We start from the raw sequence: 16,642 nt of genomic DNA, 5'->3' as shown, positions 1-16,642 counted from the left end.
TCGCCAGAAGTGTTTGCATTTCTACTTGTTGGATCTGTGGGAAATATCTGGGAATGTGAATATTTGAATATAAATTAATCCATGCAGCACCCAAACAATTCTCCAAGTTAATTTCAGTGTGTCTGAAAAAATAGTGCTTAAAGGAGGAACTCGTTTTGTTCTGCATGTGAGCACTTTTTGTATTGTCACCTGTGTGGAGTTCTGCTTACTTCATCAGCAGCCTACCAAAATCAGCAATTAATGAACAGAAATCTCTACCATGACATGGGGGGTGAGCTTGGTATTGTATCAGACACAGGAATGTCAATCTAAAAAGTTAAATAAATAACAAAACCATCACATATACTCCTTTATGGCTGACAGCACTGACAAGGACAAGAGCCAGAAGCTACTGCTGGCCCAAACAAGCTGACAATTGTAGGATAAACATGGCAAAATCTTTGTTTTCAGTGGTGGCAATGAATGGCAATATTAGACCTGTGTCAAAAATATATGTTGAAAAAATTCACAAAATGTGGTCTTGTATGTCTTGCTTTTATTTATGCACTTAGGTTACCATGTGCACTATAGTGAAGAAAATATGGTGCATGTTGGCCAAGGCTGGTCATACAACACTGTCTGTTGTAGGGGGATTCTACAGATGGGCACAGAGCACACTTTTAAAAATCACACACACACACACACACATTGCCACTAATGTAGTGGCGGTCTCCCAGACAGCTTTTGAGTATTTCCTCTGGAGCTGCTGACGGTCTCTGTCCATAAGGGTGATGACTCCCTGGGGCAATTGGCTACTTTACACTGCACATATGGACTTATGACACACACACACACACACACACAAGACTGACTTATGTATGCATGCAGACTTTTGTTAAATGACTTTGCATTATCTTAATGTAATGATTTGCATGCACACACCAGTTTTCCATATAGACTGTGCGCAGGTATTATTTTCTGACTGTATACACTAATAAGATGCAATTCTCTTCTTCTGAGCAAAGAATGGGACACTTTCTACTAACCGTCTGCAGCTTCTATTCAACTCATTCTTTATATTTCATGACAGAAGTTAAGAGTTTTTAAATAAACTTCAGGAGCAAGTAGTTTACTCTTTGCTGTTCTCTCATTAGCCTGATCCAAGGGTCTACTGCTGTAGGGACACGTCTACCTAATGGAAGAGATCTGCCTTCTGGCAATCATTCAGTCAGACACCCTGCACATTACAGCCCTCCCCTTCTAGCTGTTCTTGACCACCCCGTTTTGCCTTCCTGCTTTTTTTCCGCTCACATACTTTAAGTACAAACATGTCATGTGCCCCACCCACCACAAGCACACAAACCTATAAGTCAAACCTATAAACGTAAGGGAATTAGACCTTTCTCAGCATTAATTACCATTTTAATTAGCAAAGCTGTGAGAATGAATAATCTGAGATCATATGGCTATAGATGCCAAATCATAATCCTATCACTGTGTTATTTATACCCTCTCAGTTCTATGGGCTGTTTCAACATGCTGGTCTAATTATCATTGCTGGGGGTGGGGACTAGGAGGCAATTGCAGAAAAACAATAACAATGCCGATGCTGGAGGGAACACTGGGTTAGGCCTACACCCAAGTCTTTGTGCCCTCTTTCACAATAGGCCCAGCTTTAAAAAACACTCAAAGAAAACAAGGAGGCACAGGGGAAATGAAATAATTAAGATACATCCTCTATTTCCTTCTCTCAATCCTAATGAAGGTTTTCCTAATCAAAGAGGCAGAGCACTGAAATAAAACATCTGCTAGTGCCTATTCAGACAAGCTATGGCCTCCTTGTAATGTGACTGGGAGGAGAGAGGCAGGAGAAACGAAGCAAAGGCAAATGGCTTTTTTAAATAACATTATTTATTGCATGTGTCTATAAACAATCAATACAATCTAAAGCAATGAACTAAGCTTAAATTTCGCAGTAGCATCACAATATGCAAGATATGAAATATTTACAATGAAAGACACAGCAAGATAAGCCAGGGCCCATATCGTAACCTTTAGATGCTGAATAAAAACTTTAAACATTATCTAAATACTGTTCAAAACAAACAGCAAAATTTCCATTTCAAATTTGAAGGAAATAAATGTACTAACAGCAAAAATCTGATTTTAAAGTTTAACAAACATTATTAACAGTATTTATACATTTGGTGTGTCTTTGTAAACTAATTTGCAAAAGTGTAAATATTGCATATATGCCATTTGTGTTGTACCTTAGTAAGAAGAATGAACTTTGTCAAGTATTAATGGTTTTTCTTAAAATTGTTTTTTGTTTTTTAGAATTACAGCATTAGAAAATGTCCTCATAGTGACATCCACTGAACAAGACTATTCCATGATTAAAAAAAAAAAATCAAAACCTTATTGGTTAGCATATAACTTAATTAGTGCTTTTGTTGTATCAGAAAGTTCACTCACACACATTATGTACAAAACAAACATAAGTTATTTAACTTAACATCTCTCAAAGTTTCTCAGCGATCGTTTAAATGAAATTCTCTGTAACATTGCACTATTTACAGTATATAGGCAAAGGTTAAGTACCAGTGAATTCAGATAAATAATAAGATACTTCCCCCTGTTTGTCTGCTTTACTCTGCTTGTATCTGTGTTGTAGTTTCCATTCAGTACCTCTACGTGTGTCACTGTTTGCTGCAATTGTTATGGTGTTTGTTGGGTCGTGTGTTCCCAGCCTTGGAACACAGCATGTACTACATTCAAGGTGTCTTGTGTTACAATCTAAAAAGTTTGTAAGTGCAAGACCATGCAGTGGAGGCTGTGGATTCAAGCTATCAAGCGTCTCATTGAACAGCCAGTCAGACTGTGTCCTGCATTCACTACATTGCTCAGCGCTGACCAGTGTGGTGTGACAGAGCTTAGCAATGATGCTTCAGGCAATACAAAGTAAGATACTGGGTTGTCCAGTTATTCTGTATAAATAAGTTCAAACATTCATGGTCCCATCCTTTGTCCTTAGGTTATAAGTTCCTGCAGGCTGCGTGGGTGTGCAGGACATCAAAGGTGAACAATGGGTGTATAAAGGTGCTGAGTCTTGGGCTCAGGCAGGCCACATAACCGGTGGCCAGGTCCTGTTGGACCTGGCTCATGCTGCAGTGTTTGGATCCGTGACACCTGCAAGCGTGTGTGATGCAATGCGCTGTCAATTATTCCTCAAAGGTCCTCTAGGTATTCTTTATGAATCCTCTATCTCAGGCATATTAATAAATATATTATTCTGGAGCAGGAATACATAATCTTGTCTTAAATGTAAGTGGGGAACATAATCTCAGAGAGGCTGTTTCTCATTCAGCTCTGATAAACATTCACTCTCTAAGATGATCGGTTAAATCTTTGATATACTGCGTGTTTATAGGTCCAAACTAAAAAGGTCCATCAGGAAAGGGGCTGATGGCTAGAGTAAGGCTTTGGATTGGTGATTCTTAAAAAACATTTGAAAATAAATATTTCATATACATTTCTGTTGTGTGAATTGGTACCAGCCTGGTTTCTGCTGAGGTAGGTTTTTTAAGCAAATGTTACCTTGATTTTTAAATATGTCCATACATGTTACCTCTTTTTGCAGTACAATATGTATTAAAAAAAAATTACACACACATTTAATTTACGGCATACAGACATGATAAATAAATAAATACATGTACTTTGTATGCATGTACGTTTTTGCATGTATGTGTGTGCACACGTGCTCTCCAGGTTTGGTTCACAGGTTCTCAGGTGAGAGTTTCTGGCAACACTTGGCCGATGCCAAAAAAGGTGAATGTTTATGAATTCTAATAATAATTAACATAATATTCTGCAGAATAATTTGCAGGCCTACGTACAGAGATAAATAGATAAATAGTTAGCTATCCGTAGTCAGAGTTCATGGTCCTTTTAAGTCCTTGTTATTTTTTTAAAGTAATCTATTACTACAGCAGCAATGGCGCCTGAATGTTTTGGTGCCGAGGAAAGCGAAGGGAAGATTTGAGGCAAGGGTCAAGTGTCCAGGTTTCCATGGTGATGGCAGTCCATGTGACCCTGGAAGGCGGCGAAGAGGTCAAAGGTCATTGGCTGCAGCACATGCTCCAATTGTTGCTGTGGGGACCTCATCATTTGGCTGCAGCATACGTTCACAGGAAGTGGGTGGGGTGGGGGGCATCAGTCTTCATTCTGAAAGAGTAGAGAAAAATAGTCTGAGTCAGGGGTGTTAAATGTCATTTCATTACTGACATGAAGCTGAATATGTTTTTTCATTCAACTGAGAAACTTAATTGAAGTGTGTGAACATACAGTATGCATGTGATTCATTATGCAGGACAAAGCAGCTGAGCGTAGGGGAAGTCAGATGTATACCCCCACTCTGTTACCAAGTAAGGAATAAGTACTCTTCAAGGGGCCTGCATAAGTGTGTGCGTGTGTGTGTGTGTATTCCTCAGCTGGTAGACACTGAAGTGGCAGGTGCTTTCACGGCAGGGGAAAAACAGAGTGGCATTTAGCACTGTGCAGCTGACACAGGGCAGCCACTGAAAACAGCAAAAGAGACAGCAACAACACTCCCACACACCAACAAGCATACACACAGTTATTCTTGATCACATACCTACTGATGTCAAATAAACAAAGATTTACTCCTACACACACACACACACACACACACACACACACACACACACCACAGCTGTGTATTTTCACATACAATAAACCCAGAGTCTTTTGAGTGTCGCTTTTCTCCCAGTGGAAAGCTGCACTGAGCTTTGCCCTTGTGTACTTGTTTGTGAGGTTTCATTTGCATGCAGACCCATCAAATGGGAACGGAAGTCTTGGCTCTCACACACACACACACACAGAAACACCCATTCTCTGTGGCTGCATTGCTGTCCTCATTGACTGTCTCCTCTCCCTCTTCCCCAGTCATGAACAGGAGGTGTTACAAAGCTGGATGTGATCCTCATTCTCCAAGACAAACCTTTCATTCAGAGTCTTTCCCCCTCCTCAGCTACTCCCACCATAAACACACTGGTCTCTCTCTTTGCCCTGTATCTGTTGTAAATGAATATCAGATGTTAACATCAAATCTAAAGCTAGACACAAGCTTTCATGATGACATGGACGGTGGGGCACTTGAGCTCTGTCTCTATACTGTCATGGGTGTTAGACACCAAAAAAAGAGATACACTGGGATGGAAAGTGGTGGAAAAACCACAGTAACAGAATCAACCTTACAGAGAGAAACCGGAATGCAGTGAGGTCATGGGACCGTCAGTCCATAACAATCTAAATGTGTGTATGTGTGCATTTGTGTGTGTGTGTGTGTGTGTGTGTTTCCAAGAAGGCTGGGCTAGTCAGTGGCCTGTAGAGACAGACACTTGGGTGAGAATGACTGGGATCTGCCGGGAAGGAGTGCTGAATCACTACCAGCTTAGACCAGCAACCAGATGTAGCCATGAATATAAACACTCAAAGAAATTATGATCATTATATGAACAATGGTCCGACTGCACAATGTGACATATGGGAACTCGATACACAAACACACACACACACACACACAGACGCACACACCGCTATTCAAACACATGCTGATCGGAGAAAAGTGTGGGTGGGCAGGGGGATTTGGGGAGGGGGTGTTATTGAGAAAAGGGGACAGAGGTCTGGTGAGGAATGAACCAAATGGCTCCTACCCCCTCCTTGTTTTGAGCACATGCACAAATCCCTCCTTCCCCTCCCAAGAACCTATGTCTGTTCCCCCAGGCTCTGTTCATTATTTATTTAGCTCTCACAGGCTAAATTTAGCCTGCTCTATTCACAGCTAGAATACACACACACACACGCACGCACATACACACACGCGTGCGCATTAGCAGCAAGTCCCCATGTGTGTTGATGCATTGTTTGCTTGAGTAGTTTCATGCTTTTGCAGATCTAAATGAACTGCTATGAGAGGGAACTGCTCAACTATATTTCCAAACAGCCTTTTTTTCTTTTTTACTGTATAGATGCTGGACCTGTACTTTCTGCACATAGGATGATGTCAGGAGCAGCTTTTTTTATTACAGATAGGAAGCTATCAGCAGGCTCAGATATGCGCTGTTTACATTCCTGCTCTGCTGGCTCCTCCCTGATCTACAGCAGCACAACACCAAACAAGCACAGACTGACTCTTCACCTCTGACCTCCCACACCTCGGGCTGACAAAGTAAACAAAAACAGCAACAAGCACTGTCAACTCAGCTCTTGTGCTGACTCACGATTGCACAGTGTACATTCCCATCTTACCTTTATCCTTCTAATTCTTGTTTTTAAATAAAATCTCATCAGGTCACCTTTGCAGTGTTATTTCTTTCAATTAATGATTAATATGACAACAATTGTCTCAATAATTTATATTTTACATGTTCTGACATTTTGTAGACAAATTAAGTTTATCACAGTTTCCCGAAACCCCAGCCGATATATTCAAATGTCTGGTTGAGTCCATCTGCAATGCAAATATATTCAGTTTACCATTTTATTACATAAGACAAATACAAGCACTGTCCTCAAATCCTCACAGCTTAGAAGCTGTAACTAGATAACTCTTAGCTTTTTATGAAAATCACTTATAGGAATGTGGATTTCTGATTTATCAATTGATTAATGTGGTCCAAAGAGTGTAGGCTCATAAGCCAATAGCCAGTGTCCATGCATGTATAACAACTGTATGGCATGTGTACTCATGATGTCACACATTTACTGTAAAAGTGTTATCTTTTCCTTGGCCTCTAGAAAAACAAGCAACTCAACAATGTCTAATCCTGAAGTGAATGTAATCCTACTTACCTCCAAGCTAAAGTGAGGATTCAGTAGGTTGACTTTGTTTTTATCTAGTGCGGGAACATCCTGTCCTACTTTACTCAAAGAGTTATATATCAGACAGCCAGGAGTGCTGTGTATGTGTGTCTGGGGGTGTACAGGACAGGTGAGGGCAGGAACTGTATGTTCCATTTAAAACTGCGTATAATTAAATTGTTAAAGAGAGACACTGTGTCTGAAGTTAAATCATAACTGGTTAACATTCTGAACTTACTACCCATTTGCACTCAAGAGCACACACAAACACAGATGGGGGAGCTGCTGTGCAGCTGGACAACGCTCACCTGGAGCAACTATGTTGGGGTTTAGTGTCTTGCTCAAGGACACTTCGACATGCGCCCAGAGGAGGTGGGAATCGTACAAATAACTGTAGCATTCATGGACGATCGCTCTACCTCCTGTGCCACAGTCGCCCCCAAGTTAAGCGCTCTAAGCAAATACTGCATATATGATTCTGTATACAAACTGAGTGCATACATATCACATTGTTTTTTTTATTCTGACTAACTGAGGTATTTCTTCTTACAACACAAGTAATATTTTCTTAGAGGACAAAATTACATTTTTAGTTATGACAGTCGAATAATGCAAAACCCATTATTAAAAATAAATGGCTTATATTTAGTTAAAAAACAAGCAGCTTATCGTTAAATTTGTGAAGATGTAGACCTAGTTTGGCATTTTTATACAATTTCTGTTAAATTAAACTATTGAAACTAACTGATAAGCCATCCGTGAGTGAGTTTGGTGAGTACCTCTAATCAGATGTGCTGCAATAAACTAATTGTTTAATGCATCGTTAACAATCTGCTATGGCCTCTGGTGTGAAAAGCCAATAAAAGTGTGTGTGATCACAGTGCACTGGTCAGATTACGACATAAAAAAAAACGTCTGAATGAAAGGGGTGGGTGTCTGTGTGTGTGTGTGTGTGTGTGTGTGTGTGTGTGTGTGTGTGTGTGTGTGTGTGTGTGTGTGTGTGTGTGTGTGTGTGTAATCATGATTCTGAAAACCATGAAACCATTATTTCTAAAACCAGACACCAATTACTGGAGAGGAGAAGAAGAAACTGTGAAGGAGGATGCAGAGGAGTGGGGGGAGGGTATTTGGTTTGCGTTTGGCTTCTTGGAACTGCCTGGCCACACCCCCACCTTCTCTGTGTTGTTGTGGCAGATGGTGGCTCATCATTAGCGTATTGTCACTCTCCTCTGAAGGGCCAGATAACCAGTGAGCACTGCTTGGTGGGGCAGGTGCAATACCCCTGACCACCCCTCGAAACAGCTGCTGATGGTTCGGGGTGTGTGTGTGTGTGTATGCACATGGAACAGGAAGACAAAAACAAAACAAAGTGTGTGTGTGTTTGGTTGGGAGGGGGGGCAGTCAAATATAAGGCATGGAGACTGAGTCAATTTCCCCCCCCTGTCTGCACCCGTGCAGGTGTCTTTTTTTTAGTCAGAGTGAAACATTAGATAAATGAGTCAAAAAAGAAGATGACAGAAGGATGATAAAGAAGTAGCAAAACAGTTATCCTATAAAAAGGAATGAGGACATCCAAACAAAAGGGAATAAAAACTCGTACAAACACTATACATGCCTCCCTTTCTCACTGGCAATACAGTCACTGAGGTTTATAGATTAGATTTGCCCCATTAGAAATACCCCAAATGCAATGCCTTGTTTTGAGTCAGTCCATCACCCCACCTCCCAATAGTGTAGCCTAACAAATAACAGACTCAACTATTCCAAATGGAACCACAGAAACATCCATCTACAACGCAGGTTAGATGGGCTTACAGCTTTCTTTGTTGAGCTGAGGAGCAGCAACCCTCTCCATGCTGAAAAACAGTTCAGATACCAATTGAGGACAGGTGAGTTCCCGTTTCAAATTGATATACTGCAGGGAATGTGGACTATGGTGCTCTCAGTGATAACAAGAAAATGCGGTAAAGCCTGTCATCTTGTTGTAAACAGTCATAATGTCTATGTTTAGTATCTTTATGAGCATCAGTGACCTGCATAGGCCATATACCCATTCAAAGGTGACCGAATTCCAATTATGCAAGGATACATGTTTATTAGTTAGGGCTTATATAACAAAGACACATAAGTAAAGAAAAACTGAAACAACACTAATCTGTGTTTCTTTATCCTCTCTTGTCTTCTTACTCGTCTATTCCTCCCCCTCACCATCTCCCTCCTTTCAGCCAAAAGCTCAATTGAAAAACAAGTCATCCATCCATCACCATTGTTCTTTCACCCTTCTCTTTCCTCCTCCCCTGCTCTAAAAGCCTTGGACAAATGTCTTGACTCAAGGTCAAAATTCTAATTCAACATTAAAGTATCAGGACACAACGAAATAATGGAAGGTTCTCAATAGATGAGGGAGGCTGCACATGTATGTGCCTGGTGCTAAGTTCTATGTGTTTATACAAAACATTCATGAGTGCCTGCTTCTGTGCAAAAGCATTTTAGTGGTGTGTTTTTGAAGTTGCTCACACTGGGGGAAAAAAAATCCTCCTATCCCCCCCTTTCTGAGTTCATCCCACCAGGTTAGAAAAACAAGTGAGCATTCACCTCTCCCACCAAGCTTTGCACACTGCCCACATTCCAGTCCTGAAATCCAGTACCTGACAACTGATAAACAACTGACTCACTTGTTTTTCTGGGGAACCCGATGACTTGCCCCCACACCGACTGCACTCACAGCATGAGAGACAGCAGAGACAAAGAGAGACAACTCCGTTGTGAAACCACAAACAGCAATTAAACTCTTGTATTTCACCATCAGGAACACTGACTCCTGACTCACGGAGATCGCAGCACAATGTGTTTTCTTTTGAAACAACAGCAACTTGTGACATGTCCCTGCTAGGTCCTCCATGCCAGTAAATAACCCCTGCCATTTTCAAGATGCACGGAAACCCACTGGTGGAACAGGGAATCAATAAGGTGATGGAAATATTTTGAAACTGTTCTTTTTCTCTAATAAGCCAGCTACAAGGATTTCACAGGTCGTCCGTGATACACCTGGTGCGACATTTATAGCTTGAGGTCTAAAACAATGGATAAAGTCAACCTCAAACTCAAAAATAGACTCAACCTCCAAACATCTATCCTGGGAGATCGGCACTGCTATTTGCCTACACTACATATAAAAACCATGTATCTGTTAATTTCCATGGTAACAAAACAGAGCATTGTAAACTGGGCTGAACAACAAAAACTTCTACAGTGCAAGACCCATTACAAGACTTGACTTTCTGCTTCATGTAATACCCACTGTAATGTTGTTTAATAATAATCATACTACTACTACTACTACTACTACTACTACTACTACTAATAATAATAATAATAATAATAATAATAAAGTTATACATCTGTCACAGTATAAATGCATGAAGTTTGTTAGGATGATTGGTGGATGGAGCAGGAGTGAAACTGTTAAGTAGGTGGTGGGTTTGAAGCAATGCCTGGCCTTTTGAGGACACTGATGATTGTGCAGTTTTTTTATCGTTTGTTGCTGTTTTGTTTCATTGGTTTCTATTTCTTCCACCACAGAGGCTAAGAAATTAGTGAAATGAACATTTAGCAAACACAAAAAAGTCAATAATGGTGAAAGTAAAAATTTCTCAAGAAAAACACTGTGTAGTTTTATTTGTTTCCACGTGGGTATAATTTTTAGATGTGTTTTTTTAACACTGACATGGTTTTTAAAACATCAAAGAAACGCATGCCGAACCACTTTTTTTTAAAATGAAACCATTTTAAAATACAGTGGCTGCAAGTAAAATATATTTAACTAGACCCAAAATTGAAATACGGTTGTTTAATCACCCAAGTGTGCAAAGGTCAGTTTTGTTGTCTTTACTGCTTTTAATCAAATTTGCATATCTAAGCTTTTATGTTTTCTGGAAGGATACACTCTCATTGTCCAGTGCCGCTGCTTTAACATCTCACTGCAGTGTCAAACAGATAGAAAGATGCGCTAACTCTTCACCATCACAGCTTCAAGATTTGTTGATGTGTCCTTCATGGGTGTGTCGACTAGGTGACTAATCCTATCTAAACATCACTGCCTACACCCAACAGCAACGTTCACAACAACTTTACTTCCCCCAGCTCCTGTGTTCTCACATCAAACTGCTATTCTAACAGACATCACATATTGGTATGTTAACACTCTAATAGAAGACTGACACAATGGATAATGCCTAAGCTACATTTAATTACATTTCTTTATAGGTTGTTATTTTTGCATTGCACAGATGGTCAGTCATGATTATGAACAGTGGCATAGCCCCTACTTCCAGTAACAGACATAAACAACAAATAAATAGTGTGATCTTTAGTTTACTATAAAATGAGATGGCCATAAAAGGACTTGTACAGGAAACACAGCAACTGACTTTTACTGCAAGTTGAACGAAGACAGTTTCAAACACTACACCACTGCAGACACCACGATAAAGCAGTTTGTTTCCAGCATACTGTATCTGAAAGATAATTATCCTCAGCTTCTGAATGAGAATGAGTTTAGAAGAGCTGCTTAGCAACGAGTAGCCTATCTCTGCAGAGTGGAGCCCTGAGGCGGCTCTCTAGTGTATTCAAGCTCCGACACCACTCCCTTCATGAATGAAATCCTACTGAATGAATGCGTGTGTGACATAAAAAAAACACTCACCTTTCACAGCAGCAGCAGTCTCCTTGAATCCCAGGCTTGCATAGGGGCTGGTGTTGAAACCATTCATGCCACCTTTGCATCCACAGGCTGTCTTGAACCTCAGGAGTTCATCACAGCCCCCTAACCTGCATCCTCCAAGGTTTCCCTCCATCAAGTTTAAGGCAATGTAGTTAAGTCCATTTTGATAACCAGCTGAAGTCTCCCTGCACATGGGGCTGTTGCTGGCATAGTCCTTATCAGGTCCACCAGAACTACGGACACTGCGGGACACGTTCTCCACAGAGGCAGAGCTGTGCCGTTTGGTGTCATGAGCAAATGATGGGCACACGGGTGCAACAGTGGTGGTGGATGAGAAGGTCTCAGAACTGTGCCGTCTGCGCCCCTGGGGGTCGGCCCGTACCACTTTGGCCCCCCTGTGTGGATCCACAAGATTGACTGATAAAGAAGGACCTACCCGGAGAAAAGAATCAACTGGCACATGGGGCACCTCATCAACAATGCTACTGTCAAGGCTGAGTCTCTGAACACAGGCAGTGGGACTGGTGGGGGGGGGAGCAGCATCGGTTGTGCAGAGAGGCAGCACAGGGGCAGGGGGACTGACTGTTATCTCAGTGTAGCCGTCCTTCACCAGAGTAGGCTGACTCGCCAGGCTTCCCTGCTGTTGGAGAGCACAGTCCTCTGCCACCCCTGTCTCCTCTGCTTGTGGCTCTAAGGCTTTTTCCTCTTCTTCCCCTTCGCTTCCCTGCATGCCCTTCTTGGAGTTCACCAGAGGACAAGCCAAGCCTTCAGCAGTATAGTTTAGGGTTGCTGCATGAGGGGAACCCCTAGCTTGATGTCCAAGGTGGTGTGGGGAGCTGACGTCAACATTAGCATAGTCTGAAAGTGGCAGGGATTCCTTAATCGCACACATTGAACTCACAGTGGACTCAGAGCTCACTGACACTGGGGATACCAGCACATCAGGGGTAGCACTACTAAAGTCTATGTTGATGTACTCTCCAGGGCTGCGTGGCTCCGAGGGAAGTGGGTGTTCGCTCATACATGGCAGTGCTTTGAGGGATTCCAGAGCCAGGCGGGTGGGTCGACACGCCCTGCTCCGGTTTACCAGGCCTCCATCTAACCAAACCATTCTGAGAGGAGATGGTGCAGAGGATGGGGTGCCTGGTGTCCCTGGAGAACTGCTGGCCACAGAGTCTCGCAGAGAAACAGGACAATAGTTGGACTCCTCTTCTATCCGCTGTGTCTGTAAACTCATTATCACATACTGATCTGTGTCTGTGGACCTGTTGCGTTGCAACACACCTTTAAGTGACCGTGGCAGAGAGCTGTAAGAATAAGGCTGTCTGTGATGTTGTTGGGGGTGGGGGTCACCTCCTGTGGGGCTCAGGATGCAGTCAGGTGGCGTTAGAGACATCAGAGGGTCAACGGGAGACATGTTCAGGTACTCCCCATTTGGGAGCTTCCCATCAGTGCTCTCCACTGACATCTTGTTTCCACACCACATTCGCATGTAGCCACTGTCCTCCAGAGAAACACTTCCAGGGGAGTCTGTGCATGGGGCCAGCCCTGCTGAAGAGGAGTGGGAACGGGGGTTGATGATCTGCTTTGGCGCAGAAACACACATCGGGCTCATGGGCATATAGGGGCCATCCTTGGACCCTGGTGTCTGGGGTGCCACACCAGGCATCATGGGCATATAACCACTGTCCGCCTGAATACTGTTAGAGCTGATCTGACCATCTCTGTAATCCTCGGGATAGGTCCCTTTGGGAGAGGCAGCATGACACCTGCGAGAAGAACGGCTCCCACTGGTGTTTGTGGCTCTCATAAGGGTATACTCATCTAAAGAAGCTGATGATACTTGGGGGGAACCCCTTTGTTGATGCGGGGTGGTGAGGGAATATGTACGCTTCCTATAAGCTTTGTCCAACTCTGGTAATCGTCTGTAACCATTCTGATTCTGCCGCTCCATCACCATGTAACCATCAAGCTCACTGCTGTCACGGGAGGGGGGAGTGTCAGCTTTGAGAGACTCTGGAGTGTTGCTACGAAGGGTGAGTGGTAGCCTGAGGTCTCGTGCATCTGCAGGGCTAGACCCATACTCCTCACATGATATAAAACCAGCATCTATGGGTGAGCCTGAGAATGAGGCACTGCAGCTGGAGGGGCGAGGAGCACTGCTATCTGGGCAGGATGACAGACTCGCGAGGCTAGGGGTGGCCATGGGTGGGGATGGAGACAGGGGTATAGACATGGACTTACTGTGCTGGAGGTTAGAAGATTCATATGTCCGACAAGGGCGAGTTGTGATGGTGTGAGATCTGCTCAGGATGTTCCTGTGGACCCCAGGACTAAGGGGGCTCCCCGTCACTGACATGGGGCGTGTCATGGTGCCATCGCCCTCGCTGGCCGTGCGTATCCGACAGGAGGAAAATTTACTCACGGGAGAGGTTGCAGCCACGCTGTCTGTGCGCGACCTCCGGGGAAGCCCAGTCTGGCTGGGGGGTAGATTGTTCAGATGCCTCCGTGTGGGCACAGAGATGGGGTTTGTACCAGATGATTGGCTTTTGCTGCGTGGCCGAAACTCCGACAGCTCCTTCATGGCTTTCATCGCCTCCAAGATCGTTTCGTGGATGCTTTGTGCCACCACTGAGTCATCGGCTTGCATCCATAGCTCGCCGGGACCGGTGGCTGCAGATCGACCGACTTCAATGAAGAAAAAGCTGTCAGAGTGGCCGCACCTCCGGATGTTCATCAGCTGTAAGACGACGGAAGCAACCTCGGAGTTCAATTTGACAAAGCTTATAGTCCGGCTGGAGAGACACAGTCTGTACACCCCGGTCAGATTTCGGCTCTGCCCCAGGCCTTTGGACTTCAGGTTAACCTGCCATACCTCCTTGTAGGTGGCGGTGACCGGCGTCATTACACCGTAGCTCGCCTCGTCGAAGCCAACCAGCGAGGACGCGGAGTTGGACGCGGAGCCGTCGTACACTTTCCCCTCAGCCATTAAATCCATCAGCGCCCGGTACCAGCTCTCTTGTTCCTGCTCGTTTTCTGCCGCCACGGCAAAATATTCGTCCTTGGTGTAAAGAGCAATGAGATATTTGTGTTTGGCGTCCGCTCTCTTGTTGATATTGAGACAAGAGTCCAGAGGAATAACTCTCTTCGCGGCCGATTTGTTTTTCCATTTCTTTTCGCTCTCGTAGTACTCCAGCCGGGCGGGGAAACCTTCGCTGGGCTCTTTCAAAACAAAAAAGCGCTTATGTCCGTGTTTCTGTTTCTTTAGATATCCACATTTCTTCACAGTGTTGTTCGTACTCGTACTGCTCGGTAATAGCGGCTGGTCTCCCGTGTTTGGTGTGTTTGGTGGACTCGCCATTCTTGCGTCCTCGCCTCCCAGACACAAAGCTTCGTTTCCTCGAGTTGTTAAAGAAACGCGGCGCTTTTATCCTAATATTCTGTTTCCAGAGCCGGTTGTGCGTTCGTTTGTTTTCTCCCACAGCTGAGCAATAAATAACACATGTCTCCTGGTGTCCGGTCTGAGTGGGGGAAACAACATGTGACGATCTACACATCCAGCTCCGGTTTAAAAAAAGAAGGGAAAGGAGAAGGGGGGAAAAAAATACGCACACCGTCGGTGGGTGGTGCGCAGTCAGCTCATTGGGCTTATTGGTGGAAACGGGATGAATGCCGGAGTGAGATGGCCCCGTTCAAAGGAGAGAGAGAGAGAGAGAGAGAGAAGGAAAAGCCCTCCTACTATCACTCTGCCCTCTTTCGACTCATTTGAGCGTAGTGAGTCGGCTACTGTAGCTTTATTTATAGCACTTCTAGGTCTATGATCCAACATTTGGCTCCTGCTAATGTTTTTGATATATACATATATAAGTGTGTATATATAATATATACATTTATGTGTGTATATATATGTATGTGTATATATCTTTATATGCTGACCTATAAAGAAACACTGCGTGATTTAAGGGGTTGAGATGGGCCATACAACATATTATAATCAATTGTGACCCGAATACACACAGCAAGCGAGCAAATACTAAAAAACAGTTTGGAAAAAAAAGTTAAACCCTTGATCGTGTTTAATGTGACTGTAGAGGGAGTTGTTCCCGTCCTGCCCAGCTGGTAAACAAACAGCATCTAGTCGAGACTCTTGCTTAAAGAATTTAATATTCCCTCTGCGTCACCAGGTTAAGATTTAAACGAAACGTTCCAGACTCTCTCCCCTTTTCAGTTTTCAGTAAAAGCATCAAAATGTTCACGCTAAACAACCAGTGCAAGACTCTGTGAGGGAGCAAATACGGTGCAATGTGCTTTATTGCATAACGCGATCTCCTGCTGTTGTTTTCATGCCTAGAGCTCCCAGGACAGCTGGGCTGCTCACTTACAGTCCGCTTCCGACTGCTGTATCTGTGTATTTGTCTTAATATTCAAGAACAGACGGCGCGACAGTTATTAATATTGTTAAAAAAAGGTTAAAGCCGAAGAAAACGCAGACCGTCTGTCAGAGAAACGGAGGAATGACCCATATATGGTTATATAAAAAAAAGTCCGTGATCATGATGACGCAAAAAAATTCTCCTGATCTCCTGATGCGTCAATGACTGGTAGTGTGCGTAAGGATGAAATGCGGGAGCCAGCTGGGTCCTATGTTGTGGTGAAGAGGAGAGCGTGTTGCCGACAGCCAATAGCAGGAACGAGGCTCGTTCGCCTCTTCCTGCACGAACAGGGGGCTGGTACTGTGTCACTGACGAAAACACACGGCACAGTGTGTTCTGACAGTTATATATGCAGGTCAAGTGTAGACACGGAAAACGAACAGGAATAGAGATCACGCCTGAACTGTAGTGTTGTCACCCAGAACACTGTATCTGCCAATAATCACTGACTGCAGTGTCATTTTAAAATAGTCCCATGTCCTATGATGATAACATGGTGGACACTCCTCCTTCCGTACTCATAAACAGGCCACATCCTTCACCTTATGTCCCCGTTTTCCTTCAGATTGCACAGTGCTGGCTCAGCACCAAACCCACCCAGTCCTCAGAGGCAAGATCAATT

The 16,642-nt window shown here is 43.6% G+C and overlaps 1 protein-coding gene across 1 annotated transcript; it reads right to left on the bottom strand.

Moving 5' to 3' along the window:
* Positions 1 to 2,295: 2,295 nt before the first annotated feature.
* On the bottom strand, positions 2,296 to 16,374 carry irs2b (insulin receptor substrate 2b). Its single transcript, XM_067515377.1, has 2 exons — positions 11,570 to 16,374; positions 2,296 to 4,206 (listed from the first exon to the last, which is right to left on the bottom strand). Exons 1-2 carry the CDS (start codon positions 14,946 to 14,948, stop codon positions 4,202 to 4,204), a joined length of 3,384 nt encoding a protein of 1,127 aa, XP_067371478.1. The 5' UTR covers positions 14,949 to 16,374; the 3' UTR covers positions 2,296 to 4,201.
* Positions 16,375 to 16,642: the final 268 nt, after the last annotated feature.

Source organism: Channa argus, chromosome 9 (assembly GCF_033026475.1).
Source record: "Channa argus isolate prfri chromosome 9, Channa argus male v1.0, whole genome shotgun sequence".
Taxonomy (NCBI): domain Eukaryota; kingdom Metazoa; phylum Chordata; class Actinopteri; order Anabantiformes; family Channidae; genus Channa; species Channa argus.
Note: the sequence above shows the minus strand (reverse complement) of the source record. Positions and strands in the feature narration are given on the sequence as shown.